General features: G+C 40.1%; 1 protein-coding gene and 2 pseudogenes across 2 annotated transcripts; 1 reads left to right on the top strand and 2 right to left on the bottom strand.

Annotated features, from left to right (window-relative positions):
• Positions 1-109: 109 nt before the first annotated feature.
• On the bottom strand, positions 110-14,019 carry LOC145463888 (glutathione hydrolase 1 proenzyme-like). Its single transcript, XM_081447680.1, has 9 exons — positions 13,990-14,019; positions 13,288-13,412; positions 10,375-10,790; positions 9,740-9,941; positions 8,950-9,254; positions 8,090-8,229; positions 4,929-5,116; positions 4,367-4,607; positions 110-1,862 (listed from the first exon to the last, which is right to left on the bottom strand). Exons 1-9 carry the CDS (start codon positions 14,017-14,019, stop codon positions 1,572-1,574), a joined length of 1,938 nt encoding a protein of 645 aa, XP_081303806.1. The 3' UTR covers positions 110-1,571.
• LOC145463886 (uncharacterized) lies at positions 13,358-19,807 on the bottom strand (annotated as a pseudogene). Its single transcript, XR_014041371.1, has 7 exons — positions 19,802-19,807; positions 18,692-18,853; positions 16,927-17,341; positions 16,214-16,415; positions 15,611-15,915; positions 14,943-15,062; positions 13,358-13,450 (listed from the first exon to the last, which is right to left on the bottom strand). The product of XR_014041371.1 is annotated as an uncharacterized LOC145463886 (transcript).
• Positions 19,808-20,065: 258 nt separating this feature from the next.
• LOC145464157 (E3 ubiquitin-protein ligase TRIM71-like) lies at positions 20,066-22,606 on the top strand (annotated as a pseudogene).
• Positions 22,607-23,190: the final 584 nt, after the last annotated feature.

Below are 23,190 nucleotides of genomic sequence, written 5' to 3'. Positions count from 1 at the left end.
AAACAGGTGTTGAAAAGAAAAAAGCTTGTTCAATCTTGATCTCCTGCTTTGTTTCAAGGGGAAAAGACTGAAAACTTACATATTTGTTTAAAATTTAAATTTCAAGTGTTCTAAACCATTATGTTTCCTTATTAGTGGTAGACTGTGTGATATTAGTTGCCAATATCTATCATTACTATAAGTAGTTTATATTACTTACTTCAGAAATGACTCAACTGTATTACTGATAGCTCGAGGTAAGTTTGATGGAAATATCTTTCACGAAGATCATATTAATTCTGAATTTGTTGTAACTAAGCGGTACTGTATGTTGTGTGACATTAAAAAGCGTGTGGCTATTTACTCGCTAAAGGCAGATACAAGCTGTCTTGTAAGACTGAAAATGTTAGCTAGAGAAGTGCCAATAAATTGTTTCAATATTTTCCCATATTTGGTCGTAATACTTCACAGGGGAAGTCAGTACAAATCGAAGACAGCAGCTAAAATTCACTTGGAGTTTTGCTGTCCCAGATCGCTCTTAAAATGAAGAAAAGACTTCTTGATAAATCAAATGAAACTTTCTCCAGGGGGGAGGAGGATACGGGAGGGGTATGGTAAACGGGAGACAAAATAAGGGGAATGGGAGTTCTAAGAGGGGAGGAAACGAGGGAGAAACGAAAAATGTTAAGTTTTGTCATTTATTCATACGTTAGAATTTTTCAAAGACAAGAACCCAAAATGCTATTTCATGAATTGTATTAATCGTCTGTGAGACTTCAGGACAAACAAGCTAACGAAATATCTCCGCGTGCCTGGGCTGAAAAACAGACTTGCTTCCGCTTAAGAACCTCACAGCTAAGTGGCTAGGATATTTTTGGAGTCTCCTAATTTACAGGGTACGGCAACAGGACGGAAAAGCGGGAGTTGGGGGCCGAGACTTTTACTTTTCCCAGTGGTCTATTTTTATTTTTTAATGTAAGGATATGTTCTTGCAAACATTACCGGTTTGCTAGAAACCATCACTTGAAAGGAACATTACTGAAAATATTTTGTTTATTCTATCTACAACATGTACATCCCAATTTCTTAGAAAAAACATTTATCAATGCTAAGCAGCGTCGAAGAAAGAAAACCATAATCCCGTTCTCAGGCCTTTTGCGGGCAAAACCCACCCCAAAGGAACAGGGAACGAGATTAAATGAACATATCAAAACAAATGGAGTCGATATGAAAAGAAAATAGAAGTGCAGAAATGCACAGCATGAACGTTATTCATTAATCACGGAATCATGAGTTGATATCGTTCACTAACTACTAGAAATTATTTCCATATTCAAACATTTTGTTTAGGTTGGAAAGAGTTACAAACTGGCCCTAAGTTGGGAAAAACAAGATGCTTAATCTAGCTGGTTTCTAGGGCTAATAATTCTTTTTGCTCATGACTTTTAAGTTTTCAGTACAGGTTTCACGTATCAAAAGCTGTAACTCTAATTTCGCTAGCTAATATAGTGTTTTGGTCACTCTTCAATACTAGTGTGGCGGAATGTAATCATACTAAGAGAGTTTTCGGGATCGGCATTGGGAGAACTGTTTTATTGTCCCGCGGGCGCGCCATGTTTCCTCGGGTCTGATTTGGCGAATATTCCCTTTTCAGGGTCTCGGAATACTGCCTGCACCACGGCAAACAATTCCACGCCAGTTACGTCGTGCCCGCGTTTTTTCAAACCTTCCAATATTTCGGGTGACATGCGATATTTCTTAGAAGTATCAAAAGGTATTTTTTCATACGATACATTCTGATCGGGCACCAGTTGAGTATGCAGTCGAGGCTTGTCCACCGCGTCAGATAAGGATTGTTCAAACCATAACTTGTTCATTAACACCTGCGCATGTGAACAAAACTGTTATCCGCTGAACACAGACAGAGAACCTAAACCCAGGCTGAGAGACTTCGGTATACGAACATGAATTAGCCCGAGCCTTATAACGACGATTTCATTAATTTATTAAATCCATTTTGAAATCACTGGTTATCCTTGCAATCTGATTGGCTCTCAGTGGTGCGATTTATTTACGAATCGCACTATTTTTTGCTCTAAATCGTATCTTTTTCTCAGCCAATGAGAATGGGACAGTAAAACAAAACAACCAATCAAATTTCAAGATTAGTTTAAAGTAATCAATATAATTTCAGGAAAATGAAAGGCAAAAAGCCATTGTGTGGAGAGTTTTGCAACTACTATTGCCAAAACTTTGTTGTTATTGTAGTTTTTTTCCAAAAAAAAAAAGACGAATTTAATTAATTACAGTTTCTGAATGACGATTATGAACTCCTTCAGGCTGAAGACCTACTTTAATGGAAGTTTCCAACTTTCAGTGTCCATTCTGACGAATATTTTGGCGATTTTTCTTCAACATCTGCTCAAGATCCGTATGATACCGAGTCCAGTAAAACATAAACAAACGAAAAAAACACAAAAACAAATTCAGAGCCATCTCAAGAAGGTAGATATCTCTAGGTTTCTGGTAGTTTCAAACGAAGCAACAAAAGAGCTCAACTCTGTCGCTGTGAATAAACATAGTCAAAATACGCCATACTGCACAAAATAGTGAATGAACGAACGTCTTACGAAGCCGGTGCCAGTCCCGCCATCTTGGAAATATCTTAAAACAAATGGCGTCGCAAGAACTTGACAAGGTCCTGAGCATTGAGTCCTACGCCGAGGTCACAAAAAGAAATGGAGATGATAACGAGCTGGACTCCCTTAAAATCATGCCATTGAACGGTATTTAAAACAAAAAAAAACGTACTATCTACTTGGCATCGTGCACTCGAGGGAGTTTCACAACTCAAAAGAAATCGATCGCAGAATTACACAGGATATGCACCTTCAAATTCCTTTTCCAAAGACAATGAAAAGTCTCAGCCTCAACCATAGAAGAAAGGAAGGCCCTCCATAATTGATTCAGGCGACGAGAATTGAACTTTTCTACCTGAAGTAGACTATTTTCGTTCTGACTTCAGCACTGCTTGCTTCTTTGTCATGCTCGAATGAGTTTTCATCACATGACATCGTTTTGCATACTAAATGAGACGTAAAGGCGTTTCCGGTTCCGCTTTTTTTTTAACAAACCGCCTACTGGAACAATACACCAAAAATCTAAAATTTAAGGCGATGAAATTGTGCGATTTCAAAATGGATCTAATAAAGTGGCAATTGAACTTCGTGTCGTGCAATTTTGGTCTGAAATAATACTTGTGATTTCAAATCGAACGAGCGCGCAGCGCTCGTTCGATTTTGAAATCACGCGTATGATTTCAGACCAAATTGCACTCCATTCACTTCAATTACCATTATAAATAAAGAAGCCTAAGCCGTGTATTACACTGTGATAAAACACGACGGGCATTTGAGAACGCGAGTAAGATGTCCGGAGTGTTTTATCACAGTGTAATACACGGCGTAGACTTCTTCATTTTCTTTATGATATAGATTTTACACGCGCAAAACAATAAAACACGCTTTTTCTATATTTTATACTCTGATAAAACATGGGTTTTTGACCAATCAGAGCGCGCGCAGGGCCGTATCTTTATTATAACGGTAGATGTAAAACACCAATCACATTTGTACTTTAGAGCATTTGTTCTTATATCTTAAGAATTATGGGTTTCAAATCAAGAGAGGATAAAGTAAGAGAGTTATTTCCCATTAAAGTTTTATTGTAAAGGTAATCCCTGCAGGCAAGTTAATTTTAGAGATGGTACCCAGCTCAGTGCACCCGCGTATAATGTTACGGCGAGAGTTGCGCAAATATTTTCTTGGAGGATGAAATTAAGTGTAAAACCGTGTTATTATGTCGCTCAGTCGGGCTGTCCACGTCAGAAAATTCGTGTCACATGATTAGCTATCCCTGGACGCTTCTGCGATTTGAAAAAAAATCAGAATTGATCTAAAAATAACTAACCTGCGAACGCAGACGTATATCCGGCTGTCCCTTGTCTCCGTCGAAAATAACGTCTGCGAACCCGAGCCAGGAAACGATTTTTGTGACGTAATGACTTTTGTTTTCTCTTTGGACAATCAGATTCCATGATAAAATGAAACTCGAGTGCTTCTCGCAGCGAATACCTCGCGCAGTAGTTCTGGGGCTATTTGAGCTAAACTGTGATTGGCTTAGAATTCCTACGTCACAGAAATCGTTTCATGGCTCGGGTTCGTAGACGTTATTTTCGTCGGAGACAAGCGACAGCCGGAAATACGTCTGCGTTCGGAGGCTAAAAAATAACATGAGAGTGATAAACTTGGAAATAAGTCCTGTATGGCGGATGAACTATCGTACCCTTCATTTTCTCTTGTTCGAAATATGATGCCATTAAACATACCAGTGAGACAGCGGTGGTGATTCTTTTCCCGCCTGAGGCGCCGATAACAAGCTGAACTCTGCCGTCGTCGTTTGTCAAAATGGCAGGAGATATGGACGAGAAAGGTCGCTTGTTTGGCCCGGGAAAGTTAAAAGGAGATGGAGAAATACCGTCCACTATGTTGTAATCGGGAATGTCAAAATCATCCATCTGGTCGTTGTAGATGATTCCTGTGACGTTAGATCGATATTTGGATCCAAATCTGTCAAGAAACAACTCAAATTTGTCGAGAATCATGATCGAGCCTGTGAATGTCATCAGAGAGGGTGCTTGTCAACTCGATGTACGTGATGACGTCATGCTTATATCACAGCGTTTGCAGAACTCACGTTAAGTTTAAGGCTAACAAATAAAGATTTGATGATTTTTGAGTTTTCCTAAAAGCATTCGGCAAAACGACACTATGATACATCTCTGGTTAAACGTGATTGCAAGGTTCTAAGTGAGGGTCGAAAGGAAAATTCAATCAGCCATCAAAGACAAAAAGAATTAATTAATAACTCGCAAGAAGTTCTAAACCTACCTCCTGTTGATTGTGGTTGTCACGGAAACCGCGTCACCATTTGGCGCCAAAACAGCCACATGCGTTGTGCCGTAATCAGCATCTGAGAATGATTGCGCGTAATATTTCACATCCTTGAACGTCATGCTATCCCGTATTTTGTGACGTAACCGGTCGCCTGTTTCTTGACTTAACATCTTTCTAGCGACCTGTGGTGAAACGTTGTGCAGACTTTAAGAAAGTATTCTTGGAAAAACTCCGCTCTCTGATGGACTGAAGAACATGTTTCTGTAACTCGTTCGTATAATTCGCTGGAAGGCTATTCACAGTTTTGCAATTTGATTGATTAGGCAGCCATCTACTATGAAAAATTAGATTATGAGATCGAGATTTCTCCGAGGTGGTTTAGTCGTTCCACTGTTTATTAACGCTAAGTTTTTGCCTTTAAACTTTTTATACTACAAACTTTATCTGAATTGATGCACGTCGTTAGCACTGCTTCTGTTCCAATTAACATACTTAAATTATTTACGAAACTGTCCAGTGTCCATTCGAATTCTTACAACACGCGCTCTTCTACTTCCGATAATTTCTTACACAAAACCCCCACTAAAACTTGAACTAAAAAAATAGTCGATTTCAAGAATTGGTGGTAAACTAAGGAATGCGATACCAAGCTTCCTGAGAAAACTATCAAAAGAAATCATTCAAACTCAGAATTAAAAACAAGTTATTAAGTGTTCTCGAGACGAAGATTCCTTCATTGAGGTACACCAGATTATTTCTAAATTAAAATATCAGTGGTAGTAAAAAAAAAAAAAAGAATTATGTCGTAAATCTGATAACCCCTCACTTCTTTTCTCATTCTTTCCCCACCTTTTTCTTTTATTCACATTTTTCCTAACTTTCTATTTTCCTATTTACTAATAAAAGACACTTGTATCTTGATAGACTGACCCGCCTAGACTAGCACTAGCTATCCGAGGGCAAGTCCAGCTGTAAAGTGTAAATTAAGAAATAAAATCTGATTGAAATTGATTGAAATTGTCATCATGAACTATCACGTCTTAGAAATCGAGAGCGATGATTTCTTTTGTTCGCAGGGTGCATGTATCGCGCACACTTTCATTGTCGTGGTGTGCCCGGACTTATCTGTCGTTTCAATCATTTCGTACGCATAGAAATCGACGTTGTGTTTAAACAAACCGACCGTTTGCTCTCAGTTTCTGAAATTAACGATTAACTAGTCGGGGGAACCGACTATAGGTTTACCCTCGTATTTCGTATCAAAGCTCAGCCACGTGCAATGGGCAATACCGCAGACTCGTCGTAAAGGCTCAACTTTCTTTTCACGACGTCGGAGTCGATGCCGAAAGGTAAATATTTATGTCGAATATGTTAACAAATGGTGCCATCTTTTCTACGTTCAAACATACAGACCCGCTCACCGTTTGCGGTAGATCCACTCTAAAAGATGGCGTAGTCAATGAGGGTATATTTCGAAACGGGTCGTTCCGCGAACTCAAAATAGCGAGAGAGTCGAATGATTTAGCGAAGATCTTACTAGAACCAACTGAACCAGAAATCAAATGACTTTTATGAGTTATCAATGAACAGAAAATATGGACAGAGTGTTACTTCAGAATTTACGAAAGTTTTAAGTGCTGATAAAGACAAGGTGCATCGTGATAAAACTCAGGAAACTACAACAAAGATGCCATGTTTGACTACAAAAGTGGCTTTCATCAGGGTGAAGAGAAACGGAATGGTCATATTTATGTGATCTCTGTCATGATTATTACATTTAGTTTTGTTTTTGCTCAATCAGAATGCATTATCAGTTGTTATTTTTCCATTAGTTTTGTCGAGTGTTTGTGTGGTATCAAATAACGTGGTGATGTATTCTTGGTTTTCAAGCGATGCAGTCATATTTTTAAAAAAAATACCTTTTCTTCGGAGGTTTTAGTTTTATCAGACCCTTTAGGAACTTGACGTCTCACAACGTTTTAGTTCGACAAGATTCTTCGTTTTGTAATGGGGCACGTTTGATTTTCCAAGCTTTTGCGTTGCGTGACATTAAATGGCGGCCCGAGAGGGCTATCGCGTAGGTCAAACGATGAGTTATCGCTTTAGTTCTTGCTAACTGGACAGTTCTTGCCCAAGAAGAAGTATCAATTTCAACGTGTCGGAACTCTGGAGTAATAACGTTTTGTTTCAATTGCAAAACTCAATGACAGATGTTTCTGTTACTTTACGGCCGCCAAAGCTCAGTAAATATTTTTCCCGATAACGCGCGAATGAAAAACTGCAGATGTCTAATCTCTTGGCGAAGTTGTTTATCTATCAATCGTCTATCATGTCCCAGATTCTTGACTTTATTTATTAAATGGTTACGATTTTTAGTTTTGATCGCGTGAATTAGGAGCAATAATGACAGTATCAATTTTGCACAAAAGATGAGAAAGAAATGGCATTCTACACTGTCAACACTGAATCGAAAATCGTCGAGTTGCAGAGAGTCTTTGGGCAAATACCTATCTTTGTATATGTATACAGTGTTTCCAGGCTATTATAAAGATCTATAAACAATCGCTTGGTGACAATATTGTTATGAACTCAGAGAAGTGCAGACATGTAGTACATATGAAATAACCGCAGTGAACAGGGTGAGAGAAGAAGACAGTGACCCCAATCTCGTCAAACGGATAAGTGACGTCACAACTCAAATCAACCTCACTACGATTACCGTAGCTTTCACTTTCATCTATCGGTCAGTTAAAATAAGCAATGTTGTCGTGATGATTACGGTTTAATGATATTTCTTTGAGAAATGCATCTGTACATGCTATTTTTAGAATCGCTGCGCACTGCAAATGATCAACACTCGTAGCTGGTAGCACGTCTAGCTACAGTACGACTTACGATCTTAGATCGTCTTGTTAATGATTTGATCATGAAGATCTCACTCTGCGCAGATTAAGTATGGTGTCTCTGATTAGCTGTTTTCTGCCCACCCATAACCATACACTATGAACATGCGAGATGCGAGGTAAATACGGATTTTATTCTGATCAAAAGTCGGATATGTCTTGAGCGGAGAGTGGGGCTTGACCATTTAGTGACACGTGCTACTCTCAGTCATGCAGGCTAAGCTATTCTTGTTCCCTGTTTCATTAACTCACCTCTTCTATTGTTGAATTAAAGTCTGGATCTCCAAGCCGACTGCGCCATGCATAACCGAACTTAAAAGCTTCAATGATGCGGTGATACGTCAGCACTGAGGCGTTCACGTCATTACTGAATGGTGAAGCCAGATTGTATCCTGAAATGTCAAATGTTTGTCATCGAATAACTTTAATGTTTTGGAAACAATCCTTACTCCGCTCTTAACCTTTAGATACATTAGGTTTTTTCTTCTATTTTAGAGCATTCAAGAATTTATTCCTATGCTTTGCAGTTTAAGGAAACACTAGGTTGCCACAGGAGTGTTTTACTATTTGGTTCCAGGTGACTTTTTACGATAACTGCAAAAGCTCTCGCGCGCTCATTGGCTAAGTTTCATTGTCAATAGAGCGTTTTCACTCACGTGGGCAACAGCCATGCAAATTTATTGGAACAAAAGAAGTGTGTAAATAAGAAAAGAGTTCAACTCCCACAGGATTGGTTTGGTACACCGACATGGCCGCCGTTTCATTGTTTTGGAACACCGATATGGCTGCCATGACGTCATGGAAAAACGCTCTATAAGCGGACAGAGAAATGAATTTATAATTTATACGCTGCATTAACGAGCGAAACCGGACAATTTGTCTATTTGCTATTGTCAAAAAGCACTACTTTGACAATGTTATGACGAAATTCATGATCAATAACAGGACAGACGCATGAATCACTGACATCGATTTGTTAATTTAAATTAAGCAAGGATCAAGATATTTTATGTCATATATATTTTTTCAAGAATGTTTGATGTTGATGGCCTCTTCCAAATCAGATGACAGAGAATAAAATAAGGGAAAAAAAATTGAAAAACAGTACCCACCTTTTAAAATGTTCAAGATTAGCGCTAAAACGGCACCGCTTGTGGGGGGTGGGGTGAGGTACATATTCATCCCCGAGAGTTCACCCTTATATGGCTTTCTGCTGATCGACTTGTATTTCCTCAGATCTTCCAGAGTCACGATCCCATTGACTATTCTTATGTCTCCCGCGATATCATTGGCCAAAGGTCCACTGTAAAACGATTCGGGATTGTTTTGCACTTGTTCCAAGGTCTTCGCATACTTTTCGTTCTTGATTTTGTCTCCTTTTTTACGAAGCTTTTTGTTTTTATCCAGAAACAGTTCGCTGAAATCATATTGAAAACAACAACACAGTATCGTGGTATTACCAGGCCAGAGAGAACGAAGTAAGATTCAGAGCCTTTACACATGTGCCATCCCTCATGAAATTTACTAAGAGTATGTTTAGATTTGCATTAGGCCATCTTGTAACCAAGAGAAGATGAAGGGAAAATAGATACTCCCCAATATAGGCTTTATTTCTCAAGTAATCCTCAATTTATTTTTAGATCACCAGCTCCCGGTTTTGGAAATCCTAGGATCAATCCATCCAGTCACGTGTATTTTGTTCACGTGCCGGGACGGCCCCAGCAGCTTTACATGAATTTTTCCCGAAAACGCAGCACGCGGGTGGTAACATTATCCGTGCTTGCACTAGGTAACACAGCTAAAAATAACTTGAGAAGGATTACCTTAGGAATAAGGGCATTAACTCTCTTACGCTTTATTCTCTGCTGCTTGTAATTGAGTTAGCAGGTGATATGAACTGACCTCAATCCTGGATCATTTCTAATGTCCTGTTCGATTCCTTTTGTCGTTTTCAGAGCATCGTCCACAGCTTTTGTTATTTGAAATCCATTTCTGGCCAAATCGATGGCAGGTTGAACTAGTTGTTTCCATGGCAACCAGCCATATCGTTTCCAGGCTTCGTGTTGACCGCGTACCTCGCCAGGCACGGCAATCGACAGACCACCTAAAAAGAAGTTAACATAGTCTTTGTAGTATTTGCTTAAATCAGTCGAGGTTCTAAAAATTTAAACGGTCATCTTTAGTCCAAAGAACCCAAAAATATTTCATCAAAATGTGAGAATTACTAGCCAGTTGACAGTCCGAGTCAGTGTTAAAAGCTGAGGGACATTAATACAATGTGCAGTTCCGATTGCGGGCACGCAAAATTAACAAACGAATCGCTTGTAAATTTGCTACAGAATCCCAACCTGGCGAAAGGCGGGCCAATTAGTCACAATAGTATGCAGGGCTCTTGTGTGACTGCTGCAAAATCAGTTAAATCCAGTACCCAGTCCATTCTACCATTCGGCCATTCTCGTGGCTTTTTCTGGACCTCGATATACTATTTTCTTCATATTTTCAGAAGTCTTCGTTGCAGACAAAGCGGAAAAGAATACCTTTTTGGGCTTTCTCCTCATTGCCCTTAAACATGTCCCTTTTTGCTAGTGCTGGAGCGGTTTCTCTGAAGTCGACGACACTGGCTTCCTGGAGGCTTCTGTTGTACACCAGCATTACTCCACCTCCTCCTATCTCCGACGAATGCATGCTTACAACTCCCAAGCAGAACATGGCGGCGATTGCGGCATCCACGACCGAGCCGTTGGCGTTGAGAATGTCTTTGCCGATTTGGGAGCATTGCGGTGTATCCGTGGCGACGGCCTGTCTTTTGTAGGGTCCACCAGATGATGGATCGTCAGATGATGGATTGTCAGATGATTGATCGGATTTTTTTATCACAAAAAAATAGACGGGAAGAACTACAGCCAACGCAATCACAATCAGCACCAACAGAGCAACAATTAGGATGATGGTCCTGCAAGAGAAACATTAGGCTGGTTTTACTGATCGCCTGCTGTGCGTGCTCGAGAAGCGACCGAAAAGCCAGACCCACTCAGTTCAGCCAGACCTGATTCGCGCGAGTTCCATTCGTTACGATATGATACAGTAGTGGTATGCAGCTATGCGTTCAATTCTAAGAAAAGCCTTAAAATATTAGTTATTTTACCGATTTAGAGAAGAATAAACGTAATTTCAAAACAATATATCGGTGATATATAGACACGTTAAGATTTAGGAGATAAGCCTTTAACCAACGTTCTTAGTTTTAGTAGAATATTGAAAGGCTAACAATTAAACCTGTTGCAAAGTTTAAAATATTCTCCGGCGCTTACTTAGATGCGCATTAAATTTAAAACTTGGGAACCCGACGAATGCATGCTTACAACTCCCAAGAAGAACATGGCGGCGATTGCGGCATCCACGACCGAGCCGTTGGCGTTGAGAATGTCTTTGCCGATTTGGGAGCATTGCGGTGTATCCGTGGCGACGGCCTGTCTTTTGTAGGGTCCACCAGATGATGGATCGGATTTTTTTATCGCAAAAAAATAGACGAGAAGAACTATAGCAAGCACAAGCCCGACAATCAGGAATATCACGCCAGAAATTTTGAGGATCCGACAACAAGAACTACAAGAGAAAAATTAGGTTGGTTTTACTAACTGCCAATTTACAAACTTACAATTTAGGATGACTTAAATTCGAAACAAAATATCGGTGATGATATAGATATGTGAAATATAAAAGAAAGTGCTTGAACAATTCATTGCTCGCAGTCATATGTCGGTGTGATTAAATTCGAACTTCTCTGTATTCGGTCATTTTAATTCTGTGCACAAGCCACGATGAAAATAAAACATCTGATCGTTGAAGAGGTAAATAACTGTAAAATAACTGGAACTGGCGACTCTGTATGTTAATACTTTACAGCGTTTGTGCTTCAATGAATGGATCGATATAGAACCACCCTAGATCAGTTGGTGCCGAAGCCGAACTCGAACAGCCCGAGGCGAGCAAACTAACCATGAGACCACTGCACCTCCACTGGTAACAGTGTTACCTGTCAAAAATGCTCTTACCTTTAAGTCTAATGGTCGCCATGTTTAATAAAATACACCTTTTGGCAAAGTTTAAAAAATTCTCCGGGGAACTAGAAAGCTCATAAGCATTTACAAAAGATTACTAGTCATCACCACCTAAGTAAGCATTCTACCTATCTGCTTTCAGAAATGTTTTTTTAAAGAACTGTGAAAAAAAGCTTAGTGATCTATCTATATCTTTTATATCAACTGTTTTACGATTAAATGCATCTTCGTTGCCTGTCATTCCCTTTATTCTATACATTTAGTAAGTACATGGTAGTTATATGTATATACATATTTTTCCAGTTTTGTATAAATATATTATCTTTTATAACATAGCCTTAGCGAAGCGCGCGCTCTGATTGGCTAATACGCTCGATCCATTTGCCCGTGGGTTGCAAGCTTACGTGAGTTTGTTTATTTGTACTTTTTCTCGGCAATTTTTTTTCATCGATGTTGACGCTTTGTAAAACATAATTCCTACTTTTATTCTCCTAAAATATGGAACAATCTAATAATTCCTTCGGGGAAGAGGAATATTATTAGTGTGAGCTACCAAATTTCGAGCTTAAGTTTCTTGCCGGACCTCCACCTAAAAAATTTGCGAATTTACTGGTGGAGTTGAATTGGCTGGTTGAACGAAGGGATTCGGCACTCAGAGACGGACCAAAAAAACAACAAACTGGTCTGTATCAACCTTTCGAGGTTAATAGTGCATAGCGGGAATTTTAGAGAGAATTTTCTAGCGATTTGACGACAATAAAATTCAGCACAAGTTTTCATTGTAAAACTTTTCTGGCATCGAAAGCCATTTAAATGCTTTAGGCGAACGAAACAAGAAAGCTTTAACAAATCTCTGTTTGTGAAGTCTTACATACGAAATCCTTCTGTTCCAAAAACGTTAAAGGTAATAGTTTTTCTGAGCTTTAATAAAGGAAGTTTTATCAAATATTGGTAGCCTCTGATGAATTATTTCAGTTCCCGGGTTTTAGTTTTGCTCGAATGGTTGTCACGCGATCGTGAATTGAACACCTGAGGGACTTGAAGAAACAGCCGCTCGAAGAAAAGACGGCATCGTGCACAAATATATGCTTACATTTCCAGCATTTCTGACAGTTTCCTTTACCCCGCAGTCTTCTGTACATTTAAGCTTCTTCATTAAGTCTTGCATCATCCTGGCTATTGTCATTCTTTATCAAAGCTGGGCATTTAATAATCAAAAGAACTTCGATGGCCAAACTGAAGACGCGAGGTGCCACGTGCAACGCACCACGGACACTACCAATCTCGATCAGTTGATGATTAATATCAATTTGACTTGAAGCAAAAGATGAAAGGTGGAGCACAAATGAATGCGACAAAGAGAGAAAGAGAAAAAAAAATTACACTTACCGTTTGTTGAATTTCTTGGCTGGCTTATTTTCGTCTCCTGCAACTATTGAGATCGAAATAGTACTAGTTGGCGATTCGCCCGTTCCTTGAAACTTTGTTAAAATGCAGAGCCCAAGCTTCCACCTCTAGAGATATTTTCCTTGGAACAATGATTGTCCTCAAACTGAGACACAGAGAGACAGAGAAGAAGAATTAGCGAGAGATACGGAGAGACTACTGCATGTCTGAGAGTTTCGCATTCGGTGACATGGTCATCACACTATTGCGATCAAGATTCTTAGAAATCTTGGCAGTCAAAAAACAATTTTTAGAATTGACTCACATAAGACAGCATATCGACCCTCTCGTGATTGCTCAATACTAATAGTCTAATAAATACGGTATCTTTATATCACAAGGCCCCATTGTTGGAGGTATTTTGATCTCTAAATCCAATTTGTCTTTCCGCCTTTAATCATGGATATAAAAGCTTTGCTAAACGATCTTCATGGATAAGTATCCTGTTCTGTGTGCATGACCACATTCGCAGATCCAAAACGGTTGCCATGTTTACAGAGTTTTTGGCTTCACGAGTCCCTAGCAGTGGAAACCTGGTGAACTGGCCGACCAACTTTCGCATCAACAGTTTGCTAGATATGTGGGCAATCAAAGAGTGTAATTCCACCGGAGTGAAATGAAGAAATTGCGACAAAAGAAGCGTACAGAGTTTGTACTGCTTCCAGTGTCATGCATTCTCGTGTGACAACTGTGTTACGGCGCACAACATAACTCGAACTAATACTGAAAGAACACCGTGTGCTGGCGCTAAAAGACTTAAGAGATCAAGACATCGAGGAAGTGTTAAAACAACCGGCATTTTGCCCACAGAAACACCACGAAAACGAAGAGTTAAAGTTCTTTTGCAAGGACTGTAAAGTTGCCATTTGCAATTCCTATGTTGCCACTCTTCACGAAGGTCATGCCAAAGTACATTTGGAACTGAGAAGCTGCCAATGAACGCAAGTTACAAGTGAAATCGGCGATTGAATTACAAAAGCAAAAACCGCAGCAGAAGAGAAACAGAATCGCTGAACTGGACGAGAACAGCATTCATATTGAAGAACAAGCCGCTGCCGTCTAACGTGACGTACACTGATTTACTGAAGATTTGATGGCAGTTATCAAAGCGAAGAAGGAAATATCGAACAAAGTGGACATACAAGTAAAAGAATGTCACGAACGTCTGCGAACTCGACAGCGCGATGTGGACAAACGAGTAAAGCTTATCGAGACAGGGATTGAAAAAACGGAAACTCTTTTAAAGCGAAGAACAAGCTCTGAGATTGTACGGTTAGACAAGTCATTTAACACAACCTTTCAGGAAGAAGTTAGCGATGGAGAAGACCAAGTGGACTATGACCTTGAAGGCTTTCGTCGATTCTTTTTCGCAGAAAACGAATCATTAATGGCGAAAACCGTCACCGAAGGAATCGGCGCTTTCAAAACAGTTATTAGCAAAACTAGAGCGAATCAGTGTTGCTAGGTAAATATGGAATTTATTCTGAACATACGTCGAATGCGTCTTGAGCGGTGGGTGTGAATTGAGCATTTACTGAGACATGGCACGCTTAGTCATGCAAACTGAGGTATTCTTGATTCCTGCCTCTTCAACTCACCTTGTCTATCTCTGAATCAAACGCTGAATCTCCAAGCCGACTTCGCCATGCATAACTGAACTTGCAAGCTTCAATGATGCGGTGATACGTCAATACTGAATGGCAACGTCAGATTGTATCCTGAATTGTCAAATACAGTGGAATCTCTCGTACGCGACCAACCAAGATGTCTAGCCTAGGTGGTCGCTTACGATAGCTTAGACCATATTGGGTCAAAATTTTGCCTCATTAGCTTATGGTAACTGCAGAGACTTAAGTCAATTTCGAAAAAAAATAGGGTCAGTTCCCACTGAGAAATTTTCGTCTCTTGTTCTGTCCAGGAATGCGATAATGTTACAACACCTTATTATCCCATTTCCGTTCTATTATCTGTCAAGTGGTCGCTTACGGAAGGTTACAAACAAAAGAAAACTTCAAACTTTTAGCCTAAAAGTGGTCGTGGTCGCTCATGAGAGGTGGTTGCTTACAAGAAGTTCTAAATATAGTGATTTGATTTGGAAAATTTTGGTATCTTGGAAAACTGGTTGCTGAGGAGAGGTGGTCGCTTACGAGAGCTGGTCGAAACCGGAGGTTCGACTGCATTTGTCATCAAAGAACTTAAGCGTTTTGCAAATAATCTTTTCTCGGCTCTTAACCTCGTTTAAGGAAACACTAGGTTAAGCACACACCTTTTAAAATGTTCAAGATCAATGCTAAAACAGCACCGCTTGTGGAGGGTGGGGTGAGGTACATATTCATCCCCGAGAGTTCACCCTTATATGGCTTTCTGCTGATCGACTTGTATTTCCTCAGATCTTCCAGAGTCACGATCCCATTGACTATTCTTATGTCTTCCGCGATATCATTGGCCAGCAGTCCACTGTAAAACGATTCGGGATCGTTTTGCACTTGTTCCAGGGTCTTTGCATACTTTTCGTTCTTGATTTTGTCTCCTTTTTTACGAAGCTTTTTGTTTTTATCTAGAAGCAGTTCGCTGAAATAATATTAAAATAACAACACAAAATTATGGTATTGCCAGGCCCAAGCTCGAGAGAATTAAGTAAGACAAAGAATCTTCACACACGTGACCCCCTCGTGACATTTAGTAAGAGTATGTTTAGATTTGTCACGTGCGTTATTTTTGACATGCGTTAGAGAGGCGTTCAACTGTCTTGTTTCATTGACATCAACTTTGCACTTTGCAGGAAAGAACAATTTGCTCTGAACTGAGTCGATACGTGACGGAAGTAAAAAAAAATGTTACGTGACTATATGACTATGAATGAACTGACCTCAATCCTGGATCATTTCTGATGTCCTGTTCGATTCCTTTGGTCGTTTTCAGCGCGTCGTCCACGGCTTCTGTTATTTCAAATCCATATCTGGCCAAATCGATTGCAGGTTGAACAAGTTGTTTCCATGGCAATTAGCCGTATTTTTCCCAAGCTTCATATTGACCGCGTACCTCGCCAGTCACGGCAATGGACAGACTACCTAAGAAGATATTAAGGTACACTTTAATTTGTAGTATTTGCTTAAATCAGTCGAGGCTTTAAAAAATCAAATGGTCATCTTCAGTCCAGACAACCCAAACCTATTTCTTCAAACGTGTGAGATTTTACAAACTTAATTAAAGTGTCCGAATCAGTGCTACAAGGGCATCAATAGAATGCAGTTCCAATTGCGGACATGAAAAATTAACAAGCGAATAGCTTGTTAATTTGCTACAGCCTACAGAATCCCGACAGGAGCAAGGCGGGGTAATTGACCAGTCACCATAGTGTTACCGACAAGTTGAACTCAGGGCTGACGTGTGACCGCTGCAGAAGAGCTTGTTACGTCATCAGAATTGGGGAGTTGAATCCGGGATATTGAATCAGTCAAACCCAGTATCCACAACATTCTTCCGTTCGGCCATTCTCCCGCCTTTTTCTGAACCTCGTTGTATTATTTGCTTGATATTTCAATTAAAGGTCTTCGCTGAATGCAAAGCGGAAAAGAATACCTTTTTGGGCTTTCTCCTCGTTGCCCTTAAACATGTCCCTTTTTGTTGGTGCTGGAGCGGTTTCTCTGAAGTCGATGACACTGGCTTCCTGGAGGCTTCTGTTGTACACCAGCATTACTCCACCTCCTCCTATCTCCGACGAATGCATGCTTACAACTCCCAAGCAGAACATGGCGGCGATTGCGGCATCCACGACCGAGCCGTTGGCGTTGAGAATGTCTTTGCCGATTTGGGAGCATTGCGGTGTATCCGTGGCGACGGCCTGTCTTTTGTAGGGTCCACCAGATGATGGATCGTCAGATGATGGATTGTCAGATGATTGATCGGATTTTTTATCACAAAAAAATAGACGGGAAGAACTACAGCCAACGCAATCACAATCAGCACCAACAGAGCAACAATTAGGATGATGGTCCTGCAAGAGAAACATTAGGCTGGTTTTACTGATCGCCTGCTGTGCGTGCTCGAGAAGCGACCGAAAAGCCAGACCCACTCAGTTCAGCCAGACCTGATTCGCGCGAGTTCCATTCGTTACGATATGATACAGTGGTGGTATGCAGTTATGCGTTCAATTCTAAGAAAAGCCTTAAAATATTAGTTATTTTACCGATTTAGAGAAGAATAAACGTAATTTCAAAACAATATATCGGTGATATATAGACACGTTAAGATTTAGGAGATAAGCCTTTAACCAACGTTCTTAGTTTTAGTAGAATATTGAAAGGCTAACAATTAAACCTGTTGCAAAGTTTAAAATATTCTCCGGCGCTTACTTAGATGCGCATTAAATTTAAAACTTGGGAACCCAAGTATTCAACATGACTACAGAATGTCTGATTTCAATTCTGGACTACAGAAAGAAAACTTGTCAGTCACGCAAGCAAGGTTTGTATTCTTATATATTATGTTTCTTTCGAAACCTCCCCAGGTTTCGTTTCAGTACATGTTATTTTATGACCGTGAGTGACATAATCTCTAGAAAGGAACTAAATTAAATCAATTCAATCAGTTTTGATATCCTTGGGTCAATGGATTCGTGTTTAAACTAGCCGGCGTGGGTGATATGCAAAACATCACTGACCTGAGAGCTCTAGGTATGACATTTGAAGACAAAGCCACGACGAAATTTCAATCAAAAGCCTATTGTGCCGAAAGGAAATTAAAGTGCTAGTTCCTATAAGAGCTTATAAAAGAGTTAATACTAGAAACCACTTTAAACACAAACTAATGCACACAATTTTGAAATAGCCTCTGATTGAAAAAGTGGCATCGATTGAGTGAATTTGGCTGGATTTCAAATTCAGTAAAACACTGCAGCGTCATTAAAATTCAACTTCACCTGGACCTGGCTAATTGATTGAGCTCATTTAACTATTCTAAATATTATTGAGAATTGAAACAATGTTTTTGCCTTTTGCGGTACTTTTCTCCGAAATCAACAAAAGTACAATATCAACAGGTCAAACATCCAAACTGATCTGCGTTAAAGCCAATGCTAGTCGCCTCCAAGTTGATCTGATCATTCCCAGCATCATTTTCGGTTTCATTACCATTCACATTTTCCTCAAAAGTCTTGCATCAACCTTGGTATTGACAATGTTTAAAGCTATGAATTTAATGATCAAAAGTATCTCAATGTGCGAGCTGTCATGTGTAAAGAGCCACGGAGTTGATTATTATCATAATTTCTATTTGACCTGCAGCAAAAGCTGGAAAAGCTGCTCCTGAACACAAACGAATACAAGAGCGGAAAAATAGCACTTACCGTTTCCCCATTATTTCTTCCCCAGTTGAAACTATGGTAAATTGAATTGAGCTCGTCTTTGAGTGCTAGTTGTGTTTGAGGTCGCACCTTTCCCGGAAATATTGTTATAGTGAAGCCCAAGCCCCTACCCCTGGGGATATATCTTGCTGCCCTTCTCTTATGCTGTGTTTAGACTTGAACGGTTTACCGAGGTATCAGAGTTTCCTTACCTAGGTAAACATTTTCCGTGTGTAAACGCCAACTGATACTTTGGTAAATGCCGCAAAAGACAAAAGAAATTTAACCGAGGTAAAAGTTGTAATTACCCTGTGATCAGGCATGGTTACAGTTGGTAACCAAGGTCAAGATGACAGATACATCCGCTTGTGGCGGCGTAATATTTCATTTCTCGCGGTGAGCAGATTGTGCGACAAAACGTTTCTTTTCCAGTTTTGACAATCTTGGCAAATAACATTGAAAAATTGGATCGATCTTCTTACGGCGAACAATCCGTCGCGTAAAAGAAAGCATTGTATTTTTCATTCTCAGTATTATTTACAACTTTCTCGAGACAAACTTCGATCCTCTGTTGTGTAATTATTATGGATGTATTTTGGCACCTGGGAGGATGCTGCCTACACAACGTATCCACGTTTCTACGCATATAACAATGCTTACTCTGGGTATGATCAAGCAACTGAAGTTTCGCCGCAATATTATGGAATGCGGTCCTCGCCTATGAAAATGATGGCAATTCAATTTGCTCCTGTTCCACTGCGGTGGGATCCTCGTGCAAGTTCGATTTCATGACGTTGTTAATGCAGCGCGCGCGAATGTTGAAGATTAACTTGAGTTATTTGAGCCGGTATAAACACTGAACGAATGTACCAAGGTTAAGTAACTTCACCTTAGTAACTGTTTACCTTGGTAAAAGCTCAAATGTAAACACAGCATTAGCTGGCTGAAATCACAGTAACATACCCAGAATATGTTACTGTGATTTCAGCCAGCTAATAAGAGGTGACATGAAAGAAATTGGAGAGGACTGGTTTTCAAATATTTCGCTTCAAAAAAATACTGCTTAGCAAAATGTACCAGTCACGGTTGTTATTTGTTTGGTTTGAGATTTACTCGCATGATTATCTCTTGACGAAGAGAGAGACAGAGAGGCTCTTGCATAGGAGTTTCGCAATCCGTCACACTTTTGCGATCAAGATTCTTAGAAATCTCGGCGACCAATAGAAACAATTCCTAGAAGTCCTGCAGCAAGTATAATCTCTCGTAATTGGTCAATATCAACAGTCTGATAAATACGGTATTTTTATATCACAAGGCTCCATTGCTGGAGGTTGTTGTTTTCATCTCGAGACCCATTTGGTCTTTCTGCCTTTAAACATGGATATAAAAACCTTGCTAGACAATCTTCATGAAGAAGTATCCTGTTCTGTGTGCATGACTACATTCACTGATCCAAAACAGCTGCCATGTTTACACAGTTTTTTTCTTCACTGCTTGGAAGGTATTCTACGAACGAGTGGCCGCCATGATGTCATAGTCTGCATGCGAGCCAAGTGGCCCATCAGGCCGGAGCTTATCCCGGTTTCTGTAGCATGAAGCGACTAGGAGTATTTCTACTCCCCCCTGGATGGAATGCTAGTCCATCGCAAGGTTACCCCCAGCATTGAGTTCGCCGGTACCCATTTATACACCTGGGTGGAGAGAGGCACTGTGAGAGTAGTGTCTTGCCCAAGAACACAACACAATGTCCCCGGCCAGGGCTCGAACCCGGACCTCTCGATCCGGAGACGAGCGCACTAACCATGAGGCCACCGCGCCTCCCTAGATGATGTCATAGCTTGTCCAGAATGTAGAAGACAGTAGAGTCCCTGGAAGTGGAAATCTGAAGTACTTGCCGACCAACTTTCGCATCAACAGTTTGCTAGATGTGTTGGCAATCAAAGAGTGTAATTCCACAGGGGTGAAATGTGGAAATTGCGACAAAAGAAGCGTACAGAGTTTGTACTGCTTCCAGTGTTGTGTATTCTGGTGTGACGACTGGATCACCGGGCACAACATAATTCGAGTTAACAAAGAACACCGTGTGTTGGCGCTTAAAGACTTTCAAGATCAAGACATCGAGGAAGCGTTAAAACGACCAGCATTTTGCCAGCAGAAACACCATGAAAAAGAAGAGTTAAAGTTCTTTTGCAAGGACTGTGAAGTTGCCTGCGCTTTAACGGATCACGAGGGTCATGCCAAGATGCTTTTGGAAGTAGCTGTAAATGAACGCAAATTACAAGTGAAAACAGCGATTGAATTGCAAAAACAAAAAGCGCAACAGAAGAAAAACAAAACCGCTGAACTTGACGAGAACTGCATTCATATTGAAGAACAAGCCGCTGCCGTCAAACGAAAGGTACACAGATTTGCTGAACAATTGATGGCGGTTATCGAAGCGAAGGAGAAGGAAATATTGAACAAAGTGGATAAACAAGTAGGAGAATCCCACGAACGTCTGCGAACTGAACAGCGCGATGTGGACAAAGAAGTAAAGCTTATCGAGACAGGGATTGATCAAACGGAAACACTTTTAAAGCGAAGCACAAGCGCTGAGATTGTACAGTTAGAAACGTCATTGAACACAATGTTTAAGGAAGATGTCATCGATGGAGAAGACCAAGTGGACTGCGACCTTGAAGGCTTTCGTCGATTCATTTTCGTAGAAAACGATTCATTAATGGCGAAAAGCGTCACTGAAGGAATCGGCGCTTTCAAAACATTTATCAGCAAAACTACCGCGCATCAATCAAGTGCCCAAGGAAAAGGAACAAGTGAAGCTATTGTTGGACTTGAAGCACAGTTTGTTTTGACAACAAGAAATGCTGAAGGAGAACAATGTTATGAAGCGCGTGACTGTGTAACAGTGGAAATCAAAAATCATTATAGACAGGACTGTGCGACGAAAGCGCGAGTCCAAGATAACAAAGATGGCAGCTTCAAGATCAGTTACTTCGCTAACGAAAGCGGGAAACGTGACTTGGCAGTGAAGGTAAATGAAGATCCCGTTTATGGCAGCCCTTTTGTTGTTGAAGGCAAACCCAGACATTTCAGACCCGTGCTATCGTTTGAACAGACTGGCTCAGGTGCTGGAATGTTTTTAGGCCCTTGGGTAGTCGCAGTGAATGAACGTAATGAAATTGCAGTGACTGAGATTGGTAACCACAGAATTCAGGTATTCAGTAGTGATGGAATTTATTTAAGATCGTTTGGTAAAATGGATGATAAACAGGGAGAATTTAACTGTCCTGTTGGGATAGCTTTTGATAACAATGGCCATATTATAGTATTAGACTGTGATAACCACCGAGTCCAAGTTTTTAGTGAGCAGGATGAGTTCCTGAACCAGTTTGGTGGAAAGGGAAATCTTGATCACCAGCTTGAGGATCCTCATGGTTTATTCATAGACAGTGACGGAAATTATATTGTTGTTGATTCAAGTAACAAATTAATCAAGATCTTTTCTCCTAGCAGTCAGTTCTTACGTAAAATTGGCGGAGTGGGTTCTTTTACCTTTCCCCATCACTGCGTGCAATATGGCAACCATCTTATAGTGTCAGACAGTATGGAGCGCTGTATCAAAGTTTTTGATAGGCATGGGAAGTTTGTTTACCGATTTGGAAAGCAGGGGGAGGGGGACGGGGAGTTGAATGTACCTCGTTGCTTGTCTGTTAACAAGGCAGGAGACTTGATGGTCTGTGATGAAGGGAATCACAGAGTCCAGGTGTTTGAACTGAATGGAAAGTTTCTAAAAAAAAGTTTGGATTAAAAGGGAGCGGGATAGGAGAGTTTGATTCTCCAGTCTCTACAGCAGTTCTTAGTGATGGTAGAATAGTAGTGTCTGACTACTGGAACGATCGCATTCAGATTTCTGAATAGATATATCCACTCACTTGTGATGTAAAATGAATCGGTTCTCTCATTGCTATCAGTGAAGTTTAGATCATGATTTTGCACTATTTGTCGCTGCTAGTCTGTAGCAGGCTACATATAAGAAAAAAAATAACAGAATAGAGATAGCTAAAAATTTACCTTTATATTTACCATATTTAATTTCCGTTTCAACTGAAACTTTTACATTACATTGTTTAAAACTTACATTATTTAAAATTTAAATTTCAAGGGTTCTAAACCATTATGTTTTCTTAATTACATAGTTGTAGATTGTGTGATGTTAGTTGTCAATATCTATCATTGCCAAAGGTAGTTTAGGTTACTTGTCTCACAAATGACTCAACTGTATAACTGATAGGTTGAGCTAAGTTTAGGGGAAATATCTTTCACAAAGATCATTTTAATTCTGAATTTGTTGTAACTAAGCAGTACTGTATGTTTTGTGACATTAAAAAGCGTGTGGCTATTTACTCGCTAAAGGCAGTTACAAGCTGTCTTGTAAGACTGAAAATGTTAGGTAGAGAAATGTCAATACATTGTTTCAATATTTTCCCATATTTGGTCGTAAT

This window comes from Orbicella franksi, chromosome 12 (assembly GCF_964199315.1).
Source record: "Orbicella franksi chromosome 12, jaOrbFran1.1, whole genome shotgun sequence".
Taxonomy (NCBI): domain Eukaryota; kingdom Metazoa; phylum Cnidaria; class Anthozoa; order Scleractinia; family Merulinidae; genus Orbicella; species Orbicella franksi.
Note: the sequence above shows the minus strand (reverse complement) of the source record. Positions and strands in the feature narration are given on the sequence as shown.

Excerpts from the sequence above, each read along its gene's own strand:
- LOC145463888 (XM_081447680.1), bottom strand. The coding sequence starts at position 14,019 with ATGCATGACACTGGAAGCAGTACAAACTCT. Across the intron at positions 13,413-13,989 it reads CTGGAAGCAGTACAAACTCT|AGGTGGAAGCTTGGGCTCTG; the intron begins GTACGCTTCTTT and ends AAATATCTCTAG. Across the intron at positions 1,863-4,366 it reads TCACCACCGCTGTCTCACTG|GTGTTAATGAACAAGTTATG; the intron begins GTATGTTTAATG and ends TCACATGCGCAG.